At 47.4% G+C, this 26,535-nt stretch overlaps 2 protein-coding genes and 1 long non-coding RNA gene across 8 annotated transcripts in view; 2 read left to right on the plus strand and 1 right to left on the minus strand.

Moving 5' to 3' along the window:
- The window catches only part of PKD2L1 (polycystin 2 like 1, transient receptor potential cation channel), a 25,812-nt gene extending 24,271 nt beyond the window's left edge, over nt 1–1,541 (plus strand). For all 3 annotated transcript variants that reach the window (XM_056351018.1, XM_056351016.1, XM_056351017.1), the window contains exons 15-16: nt 153–300; nt 1,306–1,541. In XM_056351018.1, the coding sequence (XP_056206993.1) occupies nt 153–300; nt 1,306–1,518 (361 nt within the window). In that variant the 3' untranslated portion in view covers nt 1,519–1,541. The remainder of the gene's footprint in view (nt 1–152; nt 301–1,305) is intronic.
- Nucleotides 1–14,019, minus strand: part of LOC130154700 (uncharacterized) — a 15,118-nt gene extending 1,099 nt beyond the window's left edge. Inside the window, exons 1-5 of one of the 3 annotated variants that reach the window (XR_008823828.1) lie at nt 12,465–14,019; nt 9,384–9,515; nt 5,502–8,565; nt 1,236–1,353; nt 35–174 (exon numbers count right to left, since the gene is read on the minus strand). This is a non-coding gene — a long non-coding RNA (uncharacterized LOC130154700). Of the gene's footprint in view, nt 1–34; nt 238–1,235; nt 1,354–5,501; nt 8,566–9,383; nt 9,516–12,464 lie in introns of all 3 variants that reach the window. The other 2 variants (XR_008823827.1, XR_008823829.1) reach the window with 2 other exon arrangements.
- LOC130154697 (broad substrate specificity ATP-binding cassette transporter ABCG2-like) overlaps nt 11,216–26,535 on the plus strand; it is a 20,620-nt gene continuing 5,300 nt past the window's right edge. The window contains exons 1-11 of one of the 2 annotated variants that reach the window (XM_056351020.1): nt 11,216–11,364; nt 14,589–14,872; nt 15,449–15,508; nt 16,793–16,907; nt 19,274–19,426; nt 20,188–20,345; nt 21,446–21,597; nt 23,360–23,476; nt 24,313–24,578; nt 25,129–25,211; nt 25,581–25,670. In XM_056351020.1, coding sequence (XP_056206995.1) covers nt 14,589–14,872; nt 15,449–15,508; nt 16,793–16,907; nt 19,274–19,426; nt 20,188–20,345; nt 21,446–21,597; nt 23,360–23,476; nt 24,313–24,578; nt 25,129–25,211; nt 25,581–25,670 — 1,478 coding nt within the window. In that variant the 5' untranslated portion in view covers nt 11,216–11,364. Of the gene's footprint in view, nt 11,365–12,167; nt 12,381–14,588; nt 14,873–15,448; nt 15,509–16,792; nt 16,908–19,273; nt 19,427–20,187; nt 20,346–21,445; nt 21,598–23,359; nt 23,477–24,312; nt 24,579–25,128; nt 25,212–25,580; nt 25,671–26,535 lie in introns of those variants that run through there. The other variant, XM_056351019.1, reaches the window with a different exon arrangement.

Consider the following 26,535-nt stretch of genomic DNA (forward strand, 5'->3'; position numbering starts at 1 on the left):
GGAGTTATGTCTTTAGTGGGTATGAATTAGTTACCTGATGTGGAACATTCACTCCTGTTTGAGGTCTGGCCCATTGTCCATGAGATATCTGCTTCAAATCCTGCCGTTTATCACAAGAAAAAGCTTGCAAATGCTCTCCATGTTTCCCCCAGACTCCTGCAACGTGTGCTGCAGCTGGAACGGTCCATAAACAGCATTGGCTCCAAGATTGATGCGGTGGTGAGCAAGCTAGACATGCTGGAAAGAAACAAGCTGAAAAGGAAGGAACTGTTGGGCAAGCCAATGGATAACATTAGCAAGGTTGGTAGTCCTCCACCATGTATTTGAACCAGCTTCAGGGCAGGTGACCAGCCCTGCTGTGTGAAAGGGTGTCATCTTGGCTTTTCCAGTACCCATTGACATAAGACAGAAAGGGTTGGGCAGGGTCAGCATTTTGTGTGATCAAGCCTGTTCTGTTCAAGCAAAATGACACAAAGCCTCTTGCTTTCATGTCCCCTCAGTTAACCATGGTTCCTTTAAACACACCTTCCAGCTCCTTTGAGGCCAAGCTCATTCCCATGGCAGTGGAGGCAGTTGCTTTGTACCCACTTATCCTCAAATATATAAAAAATATTAAAAATCATATTGTCCTTCCCAGCAAGAGTAGCTAACGACAGTGCTGTGGACTGGGATCTTAACATCTTGCCTGTGGATTATTTATCACACATGAGGTGGAAGATTATTAGCAGTGTTCCCATAGCATCTCATTGAACAATTGTGACCTTTGCCAAAGACTTCCTTTACCCAGTCAACCAGCATATGTTGGGTTTTCAGCTTTAAAGTCAAAGACATCAAGGCATATGGGAGCCATGGCATTACTTCATGTTTTTATGGCTTTGATAATGAGAACAGCCAAACAGCACTAAGTGACCTAGCTGAGTCAGAAAGAAGCCTGTCTTTTGCAGGGTAGTCTTGTGATCGCTTCCCATCTGAGATAGTGTTTTGAGGGGTCCTAGTTCTCATGTGAACATGCCTGAAAGCTTATTCAAGTATGTGTTTGCAGATTTGCTTTGCCACAGCATTTTTGTGAACATTCTCATAGAGGGTGAAAAAGGATGGATTTCTCCGCATTTGTCTGATGCTTGAATGTGCATTCATCAGTGTTGCAGCAAACAGTATATCGGACCTTTAATAGATGGGCAGGCTTGTACTAATTTCTGGAAGAATATGGGAAGATAATTAAGTATCATGCACACCTTATCTCTCTTCTGGAGTGTTGCTAGACTTCTTGTTGGCTTGCAGGTCATTCTTTCTTCTGGTTCACAGCAGGAAGAACCCAGTCAGGAAGAGCTGCTCCCCCAGAGCCTAGACCAGCTGGGAAAAGAAGCAGCAGAAGGTTGTGGGATGGAACACATACAGGGGAACAACCTGAGTGGCAACTCTTCCCGAAGCAGGGTCTATTCCATACTGCCCAGGTCAAGTGTGCCGGGGCCTCAGATCCCCAAGAATACCCAGCAACAGTCTGATGTGCGCTTCTAGCAAACAGCCCAGTGTTCCCAGTTTCACTCCTACAGTACTAAGTCACAGTCAGTATTTTCCCTACTGTTAGAATAATCCGGACAGCTTGACACAGGCACCACTGTTGCCAGGAACTGGTGATGTGAAAAATCAGGGATGCTATTTTCCAGTGTAATGACGTATAATGTCACAGAGCTAGAACTTCTGCCCATGTATCTCTGGAGTAGGTGGAAATTTGGAACCAGGTGATGTATTGGGTTTCTGCCTCTGGACAGGCAAAGTCTTTTATCTATCCTTTCCCAAAAAGTAGAGACCCTGGAACACTGTGAACACTTGTGTCCAGAGCGGCACATTGTGACTTGTTCCCAGCACAAACAATTGCCTTCAGGACAAAGATGTGGTTTTCATGTAAACAAAGCAGAGTATAATCATTAGCGTGAAATGGAAAGGACAAATTTAGGGTTTTTTGTGTATGTGGTTACCAACAGATTTGTTCTGTTGTAGCTTGTTTCCAGAATGCTTTGGTAACCCACTCTGTACCTTAGATTCTAATGTTAAGAGGATACTAAAATAAGAGTTGACTCCCAATGTAATTGGGAGGAGATCTGAAATATCATAAATGGAGAAGAAGTTGTGACTGGCAGAGTCCTAGGCCTGCGCATTAGGGAACAGACTTCTGGTTATATGGTTTCTAACACTGCTGTTGACATTAAGAAATCTCTTTACGTTGTCTGTTTTCACGCTCCTTAAATTGCATTTCAAGGTACTTCACAATGCTAGCACCATATTTACAAAGTTGCGATGCTTCACTTTTTTGTCAAGGAAACAATTTGGTTTGCAGTGGTGGGTGCTGACACCATTTGAGTTGAAGAATATTGTGAAAATCAGATGAATGTGAATTTTTCCACCACATGCAAAATACTTCTTTTCCAGCCATTTTTTACTTTGCTGACTTCTCTTTCCTTGTAGTTGTTACAGACTATCACTGCTGTTATGGGGCCACCGTAAATGTATTTCAAATATCTTAATCACTGGTATTCCACAATAGTTAACCTCAAATAGGCTTTGTAGGCTTAAAGCAAATAGAAATGTGAGTTGCACCAAACCACTGCTAACAACTCTCACTAGTGCTACACTTCAGTGTGCTGTGCAGTGCAGTGATAGCTTAGTGGGGACTTTGTGTATTGGCATTATGTATTGCCACCTTTTTAAGATGGATGTGTCGCTGTGTTCTGGGGGAAAGCCCCCCTGGGAATGTCTGAAGGACCTCTGGAACAGCCCTGTCCTCAGATGACCCAGGCTCTGGGGCGGGGCTATCACAGCTACAAGATACCATTGATAAACTGAAGCAGATGGTCGCTCAGCTGTCAGAACCTAGTAGGTGCTGAGAGACCTTATCACCCATCCCACAAGGAGCTTAGATTTCAGCCAGGAGCTGTGGATGCAGGAACTGCAGGGTCTCACAGCTCACTTCCCATCAGCTGGTCCTGCTGTTGTGCACAAGACTTACCTGTGAGACGTTGCCATGGTTTTTGACTCCCAGTTCCAATGAATTCAGAATTGAGCAAGAGCTTCTTGCCTGCAGCTTTTCCAGCTGAACTCAGAACAATGACATTGCTTGCCTCCTGCTCTCAGCATTGAAGCTATTGTCTTATTCAGAAGAAACATCCTATGTCAGGAGAGCGGCCTGAAATATGCCTTTTTATTTTTTTCCTCCAAATTTTAAGTAAACAGAAAATCCATATGCTAAACTGTAATTCAAGACAGGAGTGACATGGTCTTTAGCGGGCTTGAAAAGTGCACACAGACCTCTGCAGTTAATGAATTGCATGCTCTCTGTGTTGAAAGGCATAGAGGAAGGTTCTCAAATTCATTTTAAGACTTTGTTTCAGATCTTTTCTCAATAGCAGACTATGGTTACTGAGGCCTAATTGCAAAATCAGAAATATAGGCTGCTCTTTTGAAATCCCTGAAGGAGCGCCTGCCTTTGCCATAGACTCAGAATACTGGGTGAGGTCCAGAGTCTGTGTTACACATAGTTATCAAGTACGTGGGATACTGATCTGTGAAGAACAAAGTCTGGCACCATGGGAGAGCTCCAAGTAGCAACTGTCTGCTTCAGGGGGGTGATTCTGTGCCGATAGAGTCAGTGGAAGATACATTGCTGGCTGAGCCTCAGCTCCTTAACATAGCAACAACTGCTGTGAGGACAACAGGATCCTGAAATCATGTCCTGCCAAGAAAATGAAGGTAGAAGTGATTATCTGTAAGGCCTGGCTTTATACAGCCTCAGATTCCACATAGGGAGTGTTGCTTGTTTGTTCGCAGGCAGAAGACCTCCCTCTTTGCAATGCCCAGTGTTGCTGTTCTCCTCCTGAGCTGTGCCAAACACCCACAAAGCCAGCCCCACAGATAACTCACTAGTGAGGCAGGGATGCTGCAGCCACTGCAGCTCAGTGCAAGAGCTCTGCCGTCACTGCACACCAGGGTGCAACCTCCACCACCCTGCTCCTTTCTGCACAGGGACCCCCATACGTGTCAGGGAAGACAGGTGAGGCAAGAGCACAACAGTGCGGCAGCTGGGCTTGGATTCACGGGACAGTGCCCACCAGCCTCCAGCAACCAGATCACAGGCACTGTGGTCTGCTCTTTAGGGCAGCCGGAGGAGCAAAATGGTCATGTTTGTGCTGCAGGTTTTGTTCATGCCTGAAACCTGGGAAGGCAGCTTTCCCCTGCGGAGGGAGAGCATGGAGGCCTCCACGGGGCCGTTGCTGGGAGGAGTGTTTGCCCCTCACTCTGCCTGCCCGTGGCGACTGCAGGACCCGCAAGCCCAGCTTGCCAGGGCTCCCCGCTCCCCGCTGAGAGGAGCAGCCTGGCAGCCTCCTCTCCTTCGGGCTGGCAGGGCAGCAGTCAGCCGGCGCTGTGGAGGAGCCCTGAACCAGCTCTGGCTGGGATCAGGCAAAAACCGCAGGTTGCGGTGATCCGCGGGGTCCATCAACAGCCAGGTCGGCAAACTCCTTTCCCCCTTCCTGGCAGAAGGACTGCTCCCTTCACCCTGTGCTGTGATTCTGGAGGTGCCAGTGCTGCCCAGTGTAAAACAAGTTCTGTCACCAGTATAAGCCTGTGCCGGCATTAATGTCTTCTCTTGTTCATCTCTGTGCAGCTGTGTCTTCTCTGTTCCTTGTCAATACATTACGGCGTATGTGTCCTAGAATAGGGCAAGGAAATGCCTTGCCCCCAGGAATCGCTTGTGTATAATTGTCAGTTGTGTATAATTGTCAATTGTGTCTTCAATCTGGTTGAGAAATAACATAAATACACTGAATGGTAAGTTCATACAGCTTGTCTTTTCAGATGTGCGTTGTCAGGCCTCACATCAGGAGCTGGTATTATTTAGATGATAGTTGTCTGATGGGGGAAGTAAAGTATTTTTTCCTCAATAGTAGGTGCATGACTCTGTTTTGTTCCAATTTGCGGGGGGCTGGGGGGTGGGGCTTCCAAACTGCAGTGTCACAGCAGAGCCTTGAGGTGGTTAAAATCTTCGGGAGGAGGTTTGAAAAAGTATGAGGTGCTCTGAAGAGATATCGCCACCACGGTTATTTGAGTTGGCAGTCACAGTGGCTGGCGCCTGAGCCCCATTCTGGTAGGTGCTGCGTGCGCTCCAAAGCAGAGGCTGCCTTAACGTGCTCTCAGATCCCACCAAGGCGGAAGACAGCAGTGTCCCAACCGTGGTGCCAAAGCACGGGTAAGGCACAGACAGACTCGCTGCTGAGCGCAGGGAGGGGCACGCCGAGATGCCTGAAGGCAGGCTCAGGCATGTGGCCGGGGGCAGCCCCAGCCTGCCATGGCTGTGAGCATGGGAAGCTCCTGGCGGTGGCACTTCTCTGTGCCTCTTCAAGAATACGATGCGTTTGTCTCAACAATAAGCAAACCTAATTTTTCGTGCTTAAATCCCCAGACAGACACGCCCCCCACCCCCAATACAGCCAAGCCTCTGGAGTTACCTTAACCACGCTGAGTTTACCAGCAGATGTCAGTCAGCACCACTCACAACCCGTCGTGCCTGCAGAACCTCTGTTCAGTTTTCAGAGGAGGTCGGTAGCAAATCTCCCATTTGTTTTACTGAGAGGAACTGAGACACAGGAAAATTGGTCTGTCAGTGGCAAAAAGAAGCAAAATCCAGGGTTTCCAAAACACATTTCATGATACTAGATCCTCCCACTTGAGTATCTGTTGCAGACTTTGTCCACCTCTGGCAGGTTACAGTTCTCCCTCCGACCTGTAAACAAGCTTTTGCTCATTTTTTGCAGTCTTGTGAAAAGTCCTTAATAAGTGCTACTATTATGCTACAGCTGCTGCTACCTGGACAGCCTTTAGCACAGGACGTTGTTGGCTGGAGACTGCCCTGCCCCTGCCTCTTTTACAAACACATCCTAGCAGAAGTCACTTGTAAAGAAAAGAGCAACATCAGGGGACAACTGTCGGTATTCACAGAGTTTATCAGTAACTAGGGGAAAAGGGAACAGAGAAGCAAGCACCATCTGATGAGCCAGCTGATTACAAACTCAGATGAAGTGCCGTGCCATCCGTTTGCTGGTCACAAAAGCCCTAATTCATGGCCTCCAAACCTGAAAGCAAGGAGCCTGGTGCTAGGAGGGTGTTGGAAGTGGGATGAATTTTAGTGGGTTCCAGGTCTCCAGCCCGCCTCCTGAACTCAGAGGCCAAGTGATGTCAAAACGAACATGTCAGGTTTTGGAGAGAGGTGGCAGAATTTGACGCTTAAGGAACTAAGAAGCCCTGCTTATGGCCCAGTTTCAGAGGTGGCAAATGCCGGGTGCAGCTCGTGGCCGGCCAGCCATGCTGTATGCATGCCAGGTGCCCAAGCGGGTGGCAGAAGGGGTGCTGGCCCACAGGGTGTGGTGAGGTAAGGCCCAACCCTGGCCAAGGAGTGCTAAAGGAGGAATGCAATCGCTCAGCTGACAAAACAGCGTGGGTATGTGCGTGTTCAGGTGACGGGCCTCCATCCTGAGGTCACGCAGGCAAGCTCCCAAGAGAGCCCATGTGCCTGGCGGTGACAGGGGTCTACGGCACAGGATATTCCAAACCAGCTCTAGTTGATGCTGTATCCTGACCGGTGCTGTCCCCAGAAGACACCAGTCATTTCTCTGCTGGCTTGCTCACTTCCAGTGCCAGAAGGCACAGCAGCCTGAGAAACAGCCCATCAGAGCAACATGCAAGGCAGGAGCTTGAAGCTGGCTGTGCTTGTGCTGCCTGAGAAAGGGCTGAGAAGCCATGCCAAGTGATCACTTCTGTCGGCTGTGGCCACCTGCGGGGTCCTTTTCTGCAAAAAGCATCAGAAATAACAACAAGTGGCCAGCTCAGACATAGAAAAACTCCATATACATGGATGCACACACACACACAACCCAGACTCTTTACTCTCCATTCAGACCTATCTTAGCTTTTCTATTACGATTCTCTACTCCCTCTGCCTCTCCTGAATTTCTGCCAACTGCCTCCTGCCCTAGGACACCTAGCCACCCTTCAGTGGTTCCTATGTAGTTCTGGGGTCCCTCTGCCCCTTTTGCATGTGCTAGTCATCTCCACTTACACAGCAGTTTCCAAACTAGGAAAGAAAAATTCCATCAGGAGAGGAGAAGAGCAGCACTGTCAAAAAAACCCCTGAGACACCGTGCCCAAGACAAACACCAGGCAGTGGCTCTGCTGAAAGAAATAGCTGAATATTGAGGTGCACCTGGGACCTAGTCAAACATAACCAGTTGGGCCAGCTGGAAGGTGAGTACAAAGAACTCTGGCATACGTAGCTTAGGAGCATTGGGCTTTTTCCTGTGGCATTACTGGGTGAGCTGTGCCACCAAGCGCTTCCTACTTTCTGTTCTCCCCTTCATCTGTGTTACCGCCTTCATCTTCAAGACCAATATCCAAGCATCTAGTCTGGCCTGCTGCTTTGGGTTCTCTTCAATAACACTTGCTACCTGGTGATTTCCTGCCTTTCTGCCTCAGTTTCCCTACTGGTAAACATGATTTTCCTGCAGTCTGCATCAGAGTAGGAGACAGCTGAGATTTCTGAGTCTTTGCACTTTGCCTTTTTCTTTCACCCATCACGATGCTCTGGCCTGTGTTGGAAGGATGTGGCATGGTACTTCTCCATCAATCCAAAAACCAAAAAATCTCCAAAACAGCACTGTTAAGCATCTAGGAAGGCACAAAGAAAGAAGGAAGTTATGGGTGAGACAGCTCAGTTTCTTGTGTCTCCTGCTCCAGAATACAAGCTGTTTACTGTCACACTATCTCACGTTCTGCTGTTGTGCGGTGTCGCTTTGGGGAAGGGACTCTGAGCGTACAGCATCTACTGCAAAAAAAGTCTAAATCTCTTTGGGGATGCCACAACAAATACTAAGGGCAGTAGCTCAGGCCTTGGGAGTGGATAAAAGTTAAACAGTTTTTAGGAATGGCTGGTGGAACAGCCTGGACTTTGCTCCTGAGGAAGGAGGGGAAATGTCTATGTACTATTATGTTTGTCAACATTCATGTCTAGGGAGGGAGCTGACCTCTGGAGTGCCAAGTTGGGACAGATAAAACAGACTTTAATCCTGTTAACCTCCTCCGGGTGCTGAGGCCCTCAGAAGGGAAGCAGAAGGATGGAGTGCCCATCCCTGACTTGCAAATAGCAATGCAAACAGTACTTGAGGGAGTCCTGTTCCAGGAGCGTGGGCTGAGCATGGGAGAATCTTGCACTGGGGAACGTGGGTTGCTGCCCCAGCTTAGCTTGGTGCTGCTTCTTAGTCTGCAGTCCCAGGCCTTGTCCTAAAGGTGTAAGAACATGGGGCAGTCATGACTGTTGTCTCTCCAGATGTGCTTTCTTAGAGAGGACATGGGAGCCTCCTTTCTTTTTACCAGGCTCCCAAAGCTTACCTTCCTAGCAGCTGCTCTACAGTGTGGCTAAGATGTAGCCCTGCTCTAGGTCTCTATTTCCAGCTTTCTCACCAGACTTTACCATTTCTGCTCCCTCTACCCGTGTTTTCTTCCAGTCTTCATCTACCTAGACTGTGAGGGAAAGGAGTGTCTCTCTGTATTTTTACTGTACATCTTATGGTAGTTCAAGATTCTCTGTGACATTACCAAAAACAGCAAGTTGGAGCTATAAATATCTGAGCACCTTTATCATGTTAGCTTTCTAACTACTGATGAACTGCAACGATGGTTTAGATGTGCTAGATACTTTCGAGTACAGATATTATATCCTTGTTTGATTACTTGCTTTACCCAAATAACACCCAAGTGTAGTTCTGTTGATCCTGTAGTTTCGCTATTAATGACTTTCGTCAGTCAAGCCCATGATATCTCATTGCAGTGCACTAGATCAATATTGATTTTCTTTACTCTTAGATTTGCTTGAATCCTTTCTTATCTTTAACCAATTAAGAATTTACTGCTACTATGAATGGACTAAATAATTAACAAAACTTGACTACGTCAGATTTCTTCTACATAATCCACAAGTCTTGCAAAAGCCAACTTCCCCAACACAAACAGCATTTTAACCAAGTAAAGAAGGCCAGTCAGCACAAATTTTGACATGATGAGCAATCAGGGTGGAAAAGGAACAGTAAGATGGCTTTTTGTGCCTAGGGTCGTGAATTTGTAGATGCAGCAGATTCAGCATATGTGTACACATCTGTGCAGAGTGTGTCTTTTAGAAAGGTTTACTGGAGGTTTTGGTAAAGAAGAGCTAGGAAATATTCTCAGTCATGCACTGTGTCTGATATTGCTGTCTTCTGTACTGATCTCAGAGCTGCTTTTGTATAGGGAGCATTGGGATCTGCTTCTTGCTGCATTCAGTAGAAGGCAGTAGTAGGACTCACCAGCACGCAGTTCCTTCTGAGCATATTTCTCATGCACTCTCTTCCTGGATGATATTTTATGAGCTTTATGAAATTCAGCATTGGGCAGAATTAAGAAACACCTTGGATCCTCAGGGCAATGAAAGCAGCATCCTGAAAGCAGTGGAGAAACAGTTCTGGAAATTTTGTGTCTGGCAATTCCGCTAGGTAAAGCCATGTCTGACTTGATCAAGTGGTGGTCGTAAGTCTCAGCCTGTGTGGAAAGCTGGACTAGAAGGAACCCTCAGTACCCCCTTCAAACAGATGTTTTTGTGATGCTGTAGAATGCAGATGACTGCCAGAAGACGGGGAGAAGGGACCAGGACCTTGAGCAGAGAGTGGAACTCATAGTCCTCAGTAACTTTTTATCCACTCTGTGTGCTGGACATGTCTAGTGTGACCAGAACCCATAGGGAAGGAGTAATGTTCAAATTGGCTGCAAAAGAGAATGACACTTTTTGGGAGGAGTCCTCAAAGCCTCAAAGCCTCACTTTCTGCGAGGTCCTTTCCCCCATGCCCAGGACAGTAACAAGGTGTCTCCAGCCCTACGGCCCTGTGGTGGCAGCCAGATCAGAGGCTCAAGGCAGCAGGGCCTACAGTGCAAGAGCAAAGACCCCAGACCTGTGCTAAAACCTGCGTGAGATCTGAAACATGACCAAGATGCTTTTGCCTTGCTATCACAGTGTTATCAAGGCAATGCTTGTAGCATTATTTGTTTAAAGTCACTCAGTAAAAAAAAAATCGGGCTTTGTAGCTTGGTGCTTGCTAGACCTTTATGCTGGGCTGACTAACACCTTTGTTGTCTTTCTGTAAGGACCACATCCTTTAATCAGAAGTAAAGTCTGACAGTTTACAAGGCAAACAACCCTCTCTGTGGATGAGCAGCACGAAGCAGCACTGGCACCCACCAACCTACAGAGTGCTGCGGTGAGAGAAAAGTCCAGTGCCTAGCATCAGGCTCTTCTCAGGCTTGTTAGGAGTGTTCATCTTAAAGAACCACAGCCCTGGCCACTGTTTTCTACCCATGTTGGCAGAACTCTCCCTCTGAACAGCATGGGCTAGATCAACTGGATCAGTAAAATGATACAGTTGAAAAATACTCCCAGCTGGGGTGGGAGATGAAACAGGCTGAAGGTCAAAAGGCCCTTGAAGAAGCCCAGAAAACTGTTGCTTAAAGAATGGGCTAGAGGAAAGCCAGAGCCTCCAGCCAGATGCTGTAGCTGGCTGATCTCGTTCCTCCCCGTGTCTTGGGTCTCCGTCTATTTCCTGGCTATCTGGATGTGCTTAGGCACAAGTGGCAGAGAAGTGGTTTTTCCATTCCATGAAGTGTGGGAGAAGCAGTTTCCCGAAATTACCAGCATGGAGGGACCCATCACCTCTGTCTCAGGAGCAGTTGCGCAACTGGAACTATCAAGAGGAACGTGAACCTTTAATCGTGCTCCTTCAGGTGCTATGTGGAGTGGCAGGTTCATAACTCAGAAAACACCTCTGCTCCCAAGCACAAAGGCTTTTTGTCCTCATTGTACTAAGTACGCAAGTGGATTGTCACTGCAGCACGTCGAGGGGTAGTGAGTATATAAGGTTGAAATATGCTTGGAGACAGAGAGATGAGCATGCTTGATGATACACTAGGACAAAAGTCTTCAATGTAGGCAGATTTTCCTCGAAAGCAGAAGCGAAATCACAAATGAAACAGGAACACAGGTCCCCTTCTGGCCCACAGAGTGACTGGAGATAATATTCTTATTCAGCAAGCCTGATCCTTGGGCGTACCTACGGCAAACCTTGCTCTCCTGACAAATCCTCAAGGCTATTCCAATACCCTCATAATCCCACCTGCTCTGGACTCCTGTCAGCCCTGTAGAGTTACACAGCTGCACGAGACATGTCTTCTGCCTGGTGCATCAACGGCATCAAGTGCCTCAGCACACCAGGAGGGAGGCAGGTGTTGGAAAGGGGATAGGTGAGCCTTTGGAGTTTTTATTATTGGTATCGACTGGGTAGCTAGAGGTACCCTTTGTCTTAGCAGAGCCTTACATTGATCTAGCAAGGCGTGGTGTTAGAAAACAGCAATGGCGTACAGAACTGCAGAGGGCAGTCAGACCAGAGGCAGTCGATGTGGTGACTTGACAGCTCTTCTATAAATCGTATTTATGAACTGTAAAAGTGGGTGTTTCCTGCCTTCAGAACACCAAGGAGCCTGGGGAGAGTGAGCTTCTTTATAAAGACAATAGCGCTTGGGAACAGGAGGCTGAGGAGAGGCCCCGACAACAAACCAAAGGGAATCCGATCTTCCTGTGCTCACACATGCTCCTAGCTGGGAGCAGGGAGGGGCAGCCCGATGGGCGAGGGGTGGCTCCCGCAGCCTGCCGCGGCCGGCGGGGAGACCCCCGGAAGGCACTCCGCCTCTGGGGGGTGAGAACGAGTGCGGCAGTGCCACCCCGGGGTGCTCCCGCGGCCGCCTCTACCCCCAGCGCACCGAGCCGGATGGGACCCACCCCTGGGTGTGACGACCATTCCAGAAGGCGTGAGCGCAGGGGTGGGGTGCTACCTCCCCCCCCGCCCCAGCTGTACCCCTTTGTACCCGTATTTTCAACGGGAGACCTTCCCCCGACCCCTGCTCTCCCCGCCCCGGGAGGGCGGGGTGACGGGGGCAGTGCTCGGCGCCCCGGCGCACGGGGGCTCCGTCGCGCAGCCACCGCGGACCTAGCGCCGTCGGGGCCGTCGGGGCGCGCGGAGCCGCCTCCCGCAGCGCCGCCGCGCCAGGGGTCGCGCAGCCGGGGCCGGGGCGGGGGCGGGGCTGTGCCGCGCTGCCTGGCGGAGCGGGGCTCCCTCGCTGCCGGCGCCCCTCGCGGGGCAGTGCCGGGCGCTCCTCGCCGCCGGTTTATGTAACCCGCCGCCCGCAGCCGCTTACAAAACGCCGCCGAGGCAGCGCCGCCGCTAGAGCTTCGCCGCCGCCAGCGCAGCGGCAGCCGGGAGGTAACGGCGCTGGGCGGGTGGCCGGGCGGCTGGGTGGCCGGGCGGCTGGGTGGCGGGAGCTGGGGGCTCTCAGTCCGACCCTACCTGTAGCCTCTACGGAGCTTTTCCCACCCGCCTGCCAGCCCTGCGCGCACCCGCGGCAGTGGTGTGGCTTGCCGGTGCTCCTCAGCAGCTTTCAAAAGCTCGTGTGGAAGGGTTTATGGTGCTATAAACTGCAGAACCTTTGCAAACAGATGTGAGCTATACGAGGCAGCCAAATGTTCAAAAGTCTAACTGAGTCTTTGACCCTTGTGTCACTGTCATCCTGACCATTCTGGTTTTTTCCTTCTGTTCTGTTGTGCAACCTTCCAAACATATAAGCCTTCTCTTGCTGATGTAACCAGCACATCCTCTCTTGTTTTGCCTTAGCAAGGCTTTCCCAGGGGTCACCAGCCTTAGAGTTCAGCTTGTATCCAAGTTAAACAACCCTTCCTTCTCCCGGCCACTTTAATTTCACTTGTGCAGGAAAAAAAAATCTGCTATAGCTTCTTGAACTTTAGAAAGAGGCAGAGAGGAAAGGGCAATTCCTATTTCTTTAAATCTGGCTCTTGTAGTTCCAGTTTCTTAAAAGGCTGACCTTCTCTGTCCCTGAGAAATCCAGTACTCCCACGGTGGTGAATATTGTTGGTCCTGCTGGTTATCAGCCTCTCGGTCCTGGGAGGAAAGAAGTGAAGATGGTGGGAAAAGGGTGATTGGTGGGATGTATCTACCTTCCCACAAAAGCCAGGTAAGTAGCAACAGACAGCTTCCTGGACAGGTCTCTGTCCTTGCTCTCTTAGTTGGCCTGGTAACCAGCTTGGTTTTGTGCAACATCACGGTAGATCTTTAGCTTTCCAACGAACACCCTCATGTCAGTAGGTAGAAGGGAAGTAAATGATTAGACTAACTTGTGTTACTCTGTCTGTAATGTTCAATTTCTAGAAGAGGCATGTAGTAGTTCCTCTCTTCCTTGCTGTAAATCCCTGGAAAGGGGACAGGAAAGTTTATGGCTGCAAGGGCACCTGGCTGAAAGGCAGGGTGCAAGTTATGCTCAGGCCTTGCACAGGCTGCAGAGTTTGGGGCCTGCAGGATTTCCAAGTTCTTCACATGCAACATCAAGGCAAGAACTTTAAACTTTTTTTTAAATGAGTAAAGGGATCCAAACTTGGTCTCCATCAGTTACAGCAACAGAAAGGGATGCAGCCCCTTGACCAGAGAGCTCTGTTGCTGCGACTAAGATGTGAATCAGTGAGTACTAATGGTCATACCCATAATGACGTATTTCCTACAATGTAGGCTCCGATGCATGGATGGGGAGAACAGTTTCTCCCTTTGCTGTTCACATATCCTGCCTCCAGGTACTCCAGAGCTACAGAGGCAGCTTATCTGCATGAGCCAGAATGTTTTATAACTTTGTGATTACGAATACATACTACAGTTAATTTTCCTTAACGTACCAGTTTGTACCGTGTTTTTTCTTACTGTGGCATGTCCCACATCCCTCCCTGTGGGAGGGGGAGCTCCTGCTGTTCTTCAGGGTAAATGGTGGCTGTGGACAAATCCAAATTGCTTTTCCTAAGTGTAGTTGTGAAGTGTCTTGATACTGGTGTGACTGAAGCACAGTAAGCAGCACGTCTAATTTTTCTTTTGATCATATCGGTATCTCTGACACGACCTTGTGCCAGCAAACTAGGTGCATGTGACTGGCCTTCGTTTTCATAAGCACAACTGTTTTTCTTCCTGTGATTCTTCATACAGATTCATTAATCTGTTTTCTCTGCTGACTTTGTGGGGGTATGAGGCAGGGTAAGCGTGTTACACCTGAAGAAGGGGTGCTTTAGCTGAAGTGGTAGCACCTTGCATTTGTAGTCCCCACTGTGCTGAGCAAGATGGTGACCATCACTGACAGGCTTAGTTTTTACCTCGTTAGATGCTCTTTCAGTTAGTATCACTTCAAGAACACATGTACTTCGTTCTTAAAGGCTATGTGTATTGTTCTAGATCTGTGGGTTTCTATGCCATTGGGGACTACTGGATATCTTCCAATGAGGATGTCCATCTTTTTGGGAACTTGGCACATGTAAGGATTGGTGCAGTGTGTGTGAACTTGTTTTTCCAAGACACTTTCTGCAAAAATCTTTGCTGGCATGTCTCCCTTGCTGCATGTTTTTGTGTTCTTTGTCTCAACAGATGGAAACTGCTCAAAACAACAGTGACCTCAAAAAACTTCATGCAGTGGAGCTTAACCTGTGTAAGAAGGACACGATGGCAGACACGTTTGATCACAGCATTATTTCTGTTGGAGAACAGGAAGGAGCAGACAATTTCCAACGTTCTCTTCCAACACGAGAGTCCCTCCGATACCCTCGGGGCTCTGTTGTGAGTTTCCATAATATCGAGTACTCTGTCAAGCAGTCCAGTGGATTCCTCTGTAAACGGAAAACTGTGGACAAGAAGATCCTTCACAATGTTTAGTAAGTTCTTGCGTAAATGAAATACCAGAGGGCAGGTATTAATCTGCCGCTGTGAATCAGTGACCCCAATGCCACCTTCCAGATCCAGCTGTGCTGGTAAAGAAATGACTGTTCTCCTGCCAGCCTGCAGTTTCATGTGAGCCCTTTGTAATTTGCTTCTAGGCAAAATAGCTGGGATATAGCTGGAACAGTTTCAGTTATTGATCTGAGCAAGTTAGGACCAAACTTGTGTGACCTCTTCTGCCAGAAGAGCTGAGGGTTCCCTTAACTATGGTTCAAGCTGCAGTCAGAGGAAATGAGCAGCAGAGAGCAGTTGTTTCTCCTTTTCAAGACTCAGCTCAGCAGGGAAGACAATTTCTGTCTTTTGTAGATTGCTTTTTATGCCCGGATCTGGTTGTGTTCTGACTGGCAGTCTGGGACAAGAAAGGAAAAATACTTATTGATTTCAGATTTAAGGAAAAGTTTTTAACAATCTCATAAGTTTTCCTTTCAACAGCATTTTGTTCACACCTTACCTCTGCAATGAGATGCATGTGAACAGGCCTCCATTTGGAAATAACTCTTTCCTTCTTCCAGTGGCATTATGAAGCCGGGCTTGAATGCTATTCTCGGGCCAACAGGGAGTGGCAAATCTTCGTGAGTACTTTCTTTTGCTCCTTCAAATGGACAGGCAGCTGCTCAAAGAGGATTTGGGGTTCTGAGGGCTGGGGGAGATGTGAGGGATCTGCAGGCTCAGACCTTTGCATGCCTGCGAGAAATCTGGTGATGCAGTTTGACCTTGTGTCCCTCTGTCAGTTCTGCTGGAGTTCTTCCCCTGCAGTGGTGTCACAACTCCTCATCTGCTCCAATTGGGGGTCAATAGGTGACTGCAAGTACCTTTGGTGGTGGCCTGAGTTAAGATACCAGGCTGAACTGGGGTGACTGGAGCTCAGGTGTAGGCTCTGTCCTGTACCTGTAATGGGGTGGGGAGGGGATGTGAGCTCCCTTGGGGCAGGAGAGATGTCATCCCCTGTGAAGTCACTGCAGCAAGATTTCCTTGAAGGTGTTAGGCCAAACCCCTCTCTGAAAACTGACAGGCTTATGGTGTAATGTCAGTCTATAGGATGCTCTGGATCCTCACCCCAGCTTGGCTGTGGCCTGGTGGGGGGGTGCTGGAGTTCTTCGGGTGAAAGCACAGAGAAATACCCTGCAGACTGTCTCCAGCCAGTTTTGATGCTGTTTTCTCTCACATATAACCACGGTAAGAGAGCTCTTTGTCACTCTCTGCCTTTGAGAATGTCAGAGACTGGCAGATACGGCCAGGGTTCACACAAGATGTGTCTTTGTGATGACCCTTGATCTTCCTCTCTGTAAGGAGACTGCTGGCTAATCAGGGTGTTTTCAAGAACAGCACTTCATCAGGGTGGTGTTTACTTAGCTAGCAGACAGGCTGGCCTCTGCATTGGCAGTTAGGACAACTCAGTGATACTTGAAAAGAAAATTTCTTTACATAATTAATCTTAACGCTAGTCTTGTTTATACCCATTTGGATTAATATCCTTGAGATCAAAGTAGTTATTTTTGTGCTCCCCTGGCTGGAAAGCAGGCTGCAGCTACTTGGCAGGGTGCTTTTGTGTCTGTGTATTTGAGGTTAGCTGTTCATACGGAGACTGAATTTATGTCTGTAGGGGGTTGGCTGCTGTGAATTGTGAAGGTCTGTATACTACCATACTGCTGTGGCACACCTTGTGCTGGGAAATCCTGTGTTCTACACCAGATTTTCTGTACAAAGAGCTAAAGCCCTCGAGCAGAGGAAGCCCATTTCTGTGCCCTTTGGTTTGCCCCGTGAGCAGGCTGTAACTGTGGTCCTGACTGGTGGTACTTAGTCAAAGGTAAAAGCAGCTGTTGTGGCAAAACCTAATGCCTGGTGTTTGTCTGAAGTCTCCTAGATGTGCTGGCTGCCAGAAAGGACCCAGCAGGCCTCTCTGGAGAAGTGCTTATAGATGGCATTCCACAACCTCCAAATTTCAAGTGCATCTCGGGGTATGTTGTGCAGGTGAGTAACTGCCTTCAGTGGCAGCCTGGGATCCCTTGGGAGGGAAGAGCACATAAGATGAGCAAAGCTTGAACTACTAGGTTAGGTAATTTTCAGTGATCCCTACCAAGTCTAGTTTGATGACTTTAAACATTACAGTATTTAGTATTTTTCTGGGAGCAATCTGTTGCTCCAACTAAGTTAATCACAGAGGTGTTTGTCTTACCAGAGATGCCCAAACCACTGGGCTACTGTGATTTGTTCTTTGGGCTCTTCCCTGAAGTACTAGCAAGAGTTTAAAAAACATAAAAAAGCAAGGAAAAAACCTGCAACACCCAAAATCTCTTGTTGTAAAACTCAAAAGCAGTTCTAGCTGGCCGAAGTACCTTCAAGCTATCAGACAATAATTCTAGGAAGTTAATAGGTCCCTGCTGTTCTTCCTCTGATTCTGGCTGGCTGGGACAGAGCTTCGTTCCACTCTGAGACAGGAAAAGCCAGCTGAATCTGCGGAAGTGGGTGGAGGCCTGGACCAATAATAGACCCTCAAAGCCCTGGGGGAGCTGAGGAGAAGGGGATTCTTGGCAGCCATATGAGCAGCCAAATCTGGAAACCATCCAGGCTTCTGACTGCAGACAGATGTGAAGCAGGCAGCTTTTCTGAGATCTGCCAGCTATGGGGCTCTGGGAGAGTGCATGTGATGAGACTGATGCTGAGTCTTGGTCCTGCAGGTCAAAGATCCCCAAATCATCAGTGTTTCATGAATGGCCAGGAAGCTTCTTGCAAGTGGTCCCAGTTTGAGACATCTGTCTCTCCAATGTTGAAAGCAACCAAACTTTACCTTCAAATGATAGGCAGCCAGGTGAGACATTAAATGGTCTCGTTCCCCTCCCGCCCCTGTGCAATACTCCCTAGATCAACAAAGATGGCCCAAGACTACAGACAACACTTAGGACCTAAATACATACATACTTAGAGGGTCAGTTTTCTGCAGGTGAGCATACACACGTGCTAAGTCATGTGTTATCCCTATAAAACTGCTGTTGGTCTCTCCACTTATGCCTTGCAAGTGAAGGTGTCATGCCTCTGTTTGGTACTAGGGTAATTTTAATTTAATTAAAATTAGAATCGTAATTTATTTACAGTTTAGTTTCCAATGTGGTGACCCAGCAGTTGTATTGGTGGATCTGAGGGTGGAGAATGGGAAGCTGGAGTGAGAGACTGAGGGTGCGTGGGGAGGGAGGTGACAGCAGGAAATTCCTAAACCAGCTTTGGCAGCAAAGTCAGTTTATCATAACACTACACCCCGAGCAATCTGTCACATACTTCTAGCAGAGCAGCACGTTCAGTCTTCCTCTCTTAACTCCAGTACCAAATGTGACTGGCTGGCATGTCCTTTGTGCTGCTTATCAACTGCATCGGATGTGGAAAGAGTCCCAAAGCAGGCAAGAATCTGCTGCCCTGGAGCTTAGTGGCTGGGTCTTCCAAAATGGCACAAGATTCGAAAGGTGGCCGATTAACAGGCATCTTTTCTCAGCAGTTGCCCGGTGTTGCAGCCCTTCTCCTGTCATAAGATGGGATGCAGAATTGTCTCTATTGTCATAGCAGGGATGATGGGGAGGCATGGAGCTCTGGACAGACGTGACATCAACTCTGGCTCATGGTTGTTACAGGTTGGTGTAGGCTGCCCAGATGTTCATCAGCTGGATAGGTTTGATTCTTACTCAAAACGCACATGACAGCTGAAGCTTTTCTAAAGGGCTAGGCCTTAGAGTAAGGTCTCGTGCCCAGGAGTTATAGATAGTTGAGACATGGAAAAAATCAGGAGCAACTTGGTGAAATGTTCTTGTTTCTCGGAGGAGCTGCTGCCAGCGAGGAGCTGGGGAGAACTCCTTGTTGGCAGCTGAACTTGGCAGGTGCTCTGGACCACCACAAGATAATGGCTTGTAACCTCGAGCAGAGCTGACTTTGGTGACTCCCCTCTGCCTTGAACACTGAGCACTGGCAATGTCTGTGGACCTCAGCTGGACTGGCAGAGGCTTAACTCTTTACAAAACCAGCTGCCTGCTCTGCCTCCCTTTGGCTGATAAGGAAAATGCACTTGCGGTATAAAATGGCATTGTCTGCACTTGAACTTGTGGGTTTGAAAGCAGGCTGAGGTGAGGCTTGGTGTTAGCTGGGAGCTGAAGAGCTGCATTCTCCCTTTGACTGCTACTGAACGACCTTGAATTTCATGTCTTGTAAGTTTTGAAGCAAGTTTTTGTCCCTCAGTTCAGTTTCCACTGTGGTCCACAAACAGTTTGTCCAGCAGCTGCCACTCCAGGGACTCTGGTGCCCAGTTAGCTAACTGAGAAGGAGGTTTTCCAGCTGTCCATTTATGCTACTTTCAGGATGATGTTGTCATGGGCACAATGACGGTGAGGGAGAACCTGCACTTCTCTGCTGCCCTGCGACTCCCCAGCTCCATCAGCATTAAAGAGAAGGAAGAGCGAGTCACCCAGATAATCAGTGAGCTGGGATTAAGCAAAGTGGCTGATGCTAAGGTGAGCAGTGAGAATATCTTTCTTGGAAATCATACTACCCCTGGAAACTGAACTGCTCAGCTCTGGGCAGTATGCATATATAGTGCAGCTACACTAAGTTAAGCAGGAGCCTGACTAAACCATACTGCACATCAGTCTCCAGCTCAGAAGGTAACTTGGAAAGAGGTATGTGTATTTCTTACTAAAAGGGGAAGATTTTGGTCCACGTCCAGCATGTTTAAGTTCAGAGGGGGAAAAAGGTTGCCTAGTCATTGCACCTTGGAAAGCTGCTCAGTCGCTTTCTGGCTTTGTGGGACAAGATGGAAATGTTTTTACAGTGCTGAAAGTTGTGAGGGATGGAAATCTGGACTGTGATGGAGAAGTTCTGTGCAGAGCTTGTTCCTGCCAGCAGCAGTTTTACTCTACTGTAAAGTTTACTTCTACATTACTTACACTACTCTTGAGCAGCAGACAAGCTACCAACAAGAGGCATCCCTGAACACCAATACCACCTCTGACTGCTGCGGCCTCATTCTGACTCTTGTTTGTCAGTGTCATCCTTGTTCTTTGAAATCATAAGGTGCCTGGAACCTCTGAAAATTGGGCTCTGCTACTGCTACACAGTCCCTCATATTAAGTCAGGCCCATCATCCTCTGCTGGCTGTGGAGTTCACTACTGGGACTCTGAAAATGAAAAGGGCTTCTGGGTGCAGAGTGCCTTGAGTTCCAGGACATGCACTGACCAGGCCCTGTTGCAAATATCTGATTTCTTCTGCTTGTAGGTAGGAACCGAATTGATCCGGGGAGTGTCTGGAGGGGAACGGAAGAGAACCAACATTGGAATGGAGCTCATCACAGAGCCACCAGTCCTTTTTCTGGATGAACCAACAACTGGCCTTGATGCTAGCACAGCCAATGCAGTTCTCATCCTCTTAAAGAAGTAAGAGTCAGTTCTTCAGGGCTCTGCTTCAATTTTGTTGTCAGCTCATCAGTAGAAAAAGGAATGCTGTTATGACTAAGTAGCTACAGTGGTCTTTTTTTTTTTAAAAAAAAAAAAGCAGCTAGACAAATAGATTCAGATGTGGTAGCAAATTATTCATTTGGGTCTTGTCTAAAGCCTTTTGAAATTGATGGGAATCTTTCCACAGCGAGCAGTGGGTTGGAGCCCAAAATGCAGAGGCAGCTTGGGCAGCTTCCCTTTGGCCCAAAGAGGGGTGGGCTGGGAGGTCAGGCCTTGTAATCGTAATTTCTTGGCCTTCCAGATAAGTCTATTAAAATGTCTCTTCCTCTGCTCTGGCAGCAGGCTTGAACTCAGACCAGACTTCACTTGCAAATTACTCTCAGTGTTTACCTTCATCTCCTAGGTTTTGGAGATGAATTGTCTTCTCGTACAAAGAGGACCAGACGAGGCTTATTTAATGAGAAAGGGTTTCTGACCCTCCTCCTGGGTTTGTAGCATGTCTGGTTTTGCGGGGGCGACAACATTTAGCTCTTCTGTCTGGATAGTGGTCTTTAAGCAGCAAGGATACTTGTTGGGCATCAGTGCTAAAGCCTACTTGAAAGACCATCTGACAAGCCTGAAACAAAACTAGTTTTGACTTTTCTAGAGACTAAGTCTTCAATAGAACAGCTAAAAGAAATCTCAGCTGGCCAGACTTCCACAGCCTGGTATGTAAAGCCTGGTACTGCCATTGAGTGCAGTAGGGCTGTTCCTGTTAGTCAAGTTGAAGCCTGGTATAGAAAACATGTAAGGAGGGTTCATGCACAGCTGTGGCCTCAACGTTTGCTAGCTACAGACAGCGTAATGCTTTGTCTACCTGGACTGCAATGACGGCCTGCTGTAATGAGGGGTGCTGTCTTTAAGGTCTTGCAGGCAGCATCTGACACAGTGACAGAGAAGGGAACTACACCTTTTCTGAGACCTTGAGAAATTGACAAGTATTTGCCTTGGATTTCAATACTTAATTTTCACTTGGGTAACATGACCTTTCTGAAATGCAAAATGTGGTGTATTTGAGAGATGTTTTATTTCTATTTCAGGCTCTCAAGAAGAGGACGAACCATTGTATTTTCCATCCATCAGCCCCGCTATTCCATATTCAAGCTGTTTGACAGTCTGACGTTACTAGCTTTGGGAAAGGTGCTGTACCATGGGCCTGCAAAGCAGGCCCTAGAGTACTTTAATTCTATTGGTAAGTCTTCTGTGCTAAGAGCAAAGGCAACTGGCTAATGAGTTTAATCTGTGGGCAGATTCTTACCCTAGCGCTGGTTAATAGTCGTGTGCCGTTTTATCACTAGGGTGCTAGAGGCTGTACACGTGCAGTCTGGACAGTGCTATGTTAGAACAGGGAACAGACAAAATGATAAAACTGAAATTTTTCAGACAACAGAGCATGGCTTTCTCCTGGCTTTGTTTTGCCTTGCATCGGGACAAAACATCAGAATTGCTTGGACATTCAGAAGCATGATGTACAACAGACAAGACGATGCTTGTAGTTTTACCAGGCCTGGGTGGTGGACCCAGTGGGTTTTGAACCACAGCCTGCAGGTGGGCAGCAATCTGTAGGGGCTGATCTAAGAATCTGCTGTAGTCTAAACGCAGGTGGGCAACAGAGAGGACAAAATAATGGTGTGTCTTAAGATGGGTTAATAATTGCACTGTTGGGTGGCTGGTCCCTCTCCAAGTAAGCAGGGTGAAGGTTTCTGACTGGACAGAGAATGTGGAGTGAATTTCCAGTCTAGCTTGAATGCAGCCATGGACATACTGGATTGTAAGCTTTCCCTGGCTTTAAGGGAGATGCTTTAACTATTCACTACTTAGAATCATAGGATCATTTAGGTTGGAGAAGACCTTTAAGATCACCAAGTCTAACTGTTAACCCAGGACTGCCAAGTCCATCACTAAACTATGTCCCTAAGTACCACCTGCGGATCTACGTGTTTTTTTAAACACCTCCAGGGATGGTGACTCCACCGCCTCCCTGGGCAGCCTGGTCCAGTTCTTGACCACCCTTTCAGTGAAGAAATTTTTCCTAATATCCAATCTAAACCTCCCCTGGTGCAGCTTGAGGCTGTTCCCTCTTGTCCTGTCCCTTGCTCCCTGGGAGAAGACACCAACCCCCCCTGCCTACAGCCCCTTTCAGGCAGTTGTAGGGAGGGAGAAGGTCCCCCCTGAGCCCCCTCCTCTCCTGGCTGAACCCCCCCAGCTGCCCCCCATTACACTGGTGCCCCAGACCCACTGCCCAGCTCTGGGCATGCTCCAGCCCCTCTGCATCCCTCTGGCAGCGAGGGGCCCACAGCTGGAGACAGCATTTGAGGTGTGACCTTGGTGGTGCTGAGTACAGGTGGACAGGCATTGCCCTGGTCCTGCTGGCCATGCATGCCACTTCTACTTCTCCTCTCAGTATCCCACCTCACTTCCTTTCTCACAGGAATGCTATAGAATAAGCATCTTTGCTTTTTTTTTTCCTCTTTTCTCGTCCCATAGCTAGAACCATATCATAAGAAGCCACTCCTGGACAGCCCTTCCTCTTCCTTGTGACAAAAAACACAGACAAGAGTTGGCTTCTAGAGCAAGCATCTGTGGCTCTAGAGCAGACATCCAGCAGCCTCTACTGAGGAGCTGTGTGTCTTTCAGAGTAGCATGTAGAACAGCACTGGGAAGGAGGCAGGAGTTATCCATGCTGAGCTCTGTAGAAGCAAGTTACAGATTTATTCTCCACTAATTTCAGGTGAGGAGAAGAGACTCTGAAGTTCTGTATAGATACCTCAGATTCACCACCTCCTAAATCCTGTCCATTCTACTGCTGTAAAGTAATGTTTATGGAAAACAGTGAAGTTTTCTTGTAACAGGGTTGTGGAAGAGCACTGCAGTATTAGACCTGACCTTCCAAGCTTTGCTCTGTGCAATACCAAGATGTTGCATGTGTGGGTTTTGGGTTTGTTTTTTTTAAGGATATGAGTGTGAACCCTTCAACAATCCAGCTGACTTCTTCCTTGATATCATAAATGGTGATTCAACTGCTGTGGCAGCAAGCAAGGAAGATCACAGACCTGTGAACACAGGGAAAGGTAAATTGTGAATGAGAAATCCACTGTTGGCTGGTGTAGAAGGGAAGTTGTATATGGTGATGGCAGGCTTTCATTCTCTGCATTTCTTCCAGTCTAAGGATACTTCATTATCTTTTTGTTTTTCCTGCTAATAGATACACTTTGCTTTAAAATTTTTAAAAGGTATTTTTTTTCTCCTGTAGTAATATAGGAGAGCAATGATAAATATCAGTAATTTACAAAACCTGTGTGGGAAAAACTGAAAAACTAGAATTGCTTAGTCTCAAGAGACAGCTGACAGAAGACAGAAGTTTTCAGTCACACAAGAGGCTGCTGCAGAGAAGACAGAGTAGATAGACTAATGAGTAAGGGATTTACAGGGCAGTGAGAAAGATTGGAACTAGATTAAAGAACAGACTTGCTTACAATCTAGCAAGTGAAATGTTGGGAAATACTTGTTTGGGGATGCTATAGCATATCCATGACTGAAGGATTATAAGGGAACAGTTTTCGTAATGGTGCTTTTTGGGGATGGGGAAATGGATCAGAGCAAACATTGATTTTTTTTTTCCCCAAAATTCAGTGAAGCACAGGTTTTCTGGTTCCTCATTCTAAGAATATGGTACTTTTTGTGCCACAAAGAACAGGCAGATTAGCTAGGTTTGATTAAAAACTGGGGAACCCTCTCATTCAAGCTAGCCTCTTAAGCTCAGAGCTAAAGCTTGAACAATTCAAATTCTCTGGCCATTCATGCTTTTTTTATTCAGCCGCTAAGGTTGGCTGAGCATGTTGATGGGCCATATCTGAAGGCAGGGTTCATTGAGAATCACGAGCCATATCTTGTCTTTCTCACTCAGAGATGAGCAGTGAAGATGGAGTGGCAGAAGATAACGTGGACAGCAGTGTGGTAGATGTGCTGCACCAGAAATATCTCAACTCCAGCCTGTATCGGGGCACAAAGGAAGCACTGGTGAAAGTAGAGCTTGAACGGGGAAGCAAGCAGAGAGTATCCAAGCAGGGGCATGAGATTACCTATGCAAATGGATTTGTCACCCAGCTGTACTGGGTGTCCAAGTGTTCCCTGAAAAACCTCATCAGAAACCCACAGGCTTCCATTGCACAAGTACGTAACAACTGCTAAAAGTCTCAGACTCCCTCTGGTCCCAGTCCTGCAATCTGCAGTTTATAGGACAGACTTTTGTTTTCAAAGGCAGCTAGGGAAGCAGGGAAGTCCTGTACCACTGCCACTTCAGTGGAGCGAGATGCCCAGCTACCTTTGTCGCCTTTGAAAAAAACACCTCTGTTTTAGTTTAGCACAAGAGCTATTGCACTGAAAATTGGGGAGTGGGGGAAATGCTCCGTTCTCTGGTTTACATGGGGAGCTTTTAGGGTGGCATTAATTTTGTGCCTCACTTGACATTTTAAGCTGGGTTATTCTTTTGAGTGTGCTTCTACTAAACTATCCTGACCAGAGGAAGGAGAAAACTGAAGAGGATAAACTTTGAAAATTTGCCATAATGCCTTTAACTGTGTGTGTCATAGGTATACATTGACTCACAACAGCGGTTTTAGGCAGGTGTGAGTCTTAAACCTTACATGTGCCTTAATAATAAGTTTGTCCCTATTTACTTATCTGAAGGATTCCCTTTTCCCTTTCTTCTTTCCATTTCTAGATTGCAGTGACCGTAATTCTTGCTTTGGTTGTGGGTGCTATCTTTTTTGGTGTAAAGTTGGATCGAAGTGGCATTCAGAATCGGTAAGTTGGAAAGCCGCAGCTTTGCTCATTTTTCTATCTGTAGCAGACAGGTTCCAGCCACAGGGAAGGCCTTGAGATCCACTTGGACCACAAAGGAGTGTTGGGTTCGCAAGCCTCAGTGCACTGCAGCATGGTTTTGCTGGAGGTCCTAAAGGGACCACAGTTCTGTCAGGCTTGTACATATGTACAAAGGAGGTGTGAAAAGTGTAAACCTGTTTTTCACAGCTAAGATCTACAGGAGCACAATTAAATATTTCTATTCTATGGACAGAGACAGAAAAGCATTGGCTTGATGGTATGATGTCTGAGGCTGCCAGTGTTAATCTAGACTGTTTCCTCACTTTTTGACTGTTGTGTTTTGCCTTCTAGGGTTGGATCCTTGTTTTTTGTTACCACAAACCAGTGTTTTTCCAGTGTCTCTGCAATTGAGCTGTTTATCAGACACAAGAAACTGTTTGTGTAAGTAGTGAGGCACTTAGACTGTCTCATACTCAGGAGTGAGGCGGCAAGGATGTATCTTACAGGCTAAACAAAATGGTTTCCACCAAAGACTTGATTGTTCCCTTGCAACATCAGATTGTAATAGTAATGTTGAATTGGTCTGTAGAGCAGGAAGCTGAAATGCTAAGACGTGGGGAAGTAGGGGAGAAATAAAATGCTTTTACTCGCTTGCTATGTCACAGTTAGAAGTGTGTTTCCTACCCACTTTTGGTAACAGCTGATTCTGAAGTCTGCACGTGAATCCTGTAGACAGTGAATCCTGCCTGCCCTCTTGCTGACAGGGTTGAAACGCTGTCTTACTGTGGTCCTAAGGTGGTAAGACTGTGCAAAGATGAAGGGAGAGTTTTTGGACAAGCTTCGCAAGGGATGCTTAGATGAAGAGGGCTGCTGGCTGGCTTGCAAGAGCTCCATAATAATCAAGTGCATCTCTCTATGTGTGTTTGTATGTGTGCATATGTATATAAATGCATGTATATATTATATACACACTACATGCATACACATATGTGTTGAAAGTGTAGTTTGGAATAGTCTCCAGCTCATGGGATAAAAGGGCAAGAGACTGATCCTATGCAGTAAAGAAGAATTAGGGAATTTGTGCCTGGAATGTGCATGTCTGACTGAAGACTGGTCAGAGCAATCTAACAGCTGCTCAGGAGTGAATCCCTTGCCAGTCTGCCCTGCTTACCAGCTTAGTTTACCAGCTGTGTCAACAGGGATTTTGGCACCTCACCAATTAAAGCATCTTTTCATAAGCCCCATTAAGCAGCAAAACAATCGTAATGATATTTAATTGCCTTGTAAACCAGAGGTGAGCTGATGT

This window comes from Falco biarmicus, chromosome 9, assembly GCF_023638135.1.
Source record: "Falco biarmicus isolate bFalBia1 chromosome 9, bFalBia1.pri, whole genome shotgun sequence".
Taxonomy (NCBI): Eukaryota; Metazoa; Chordata; class Aves; order Falconiformes; family Falconidae; genus Falco; species Falco biarmicus.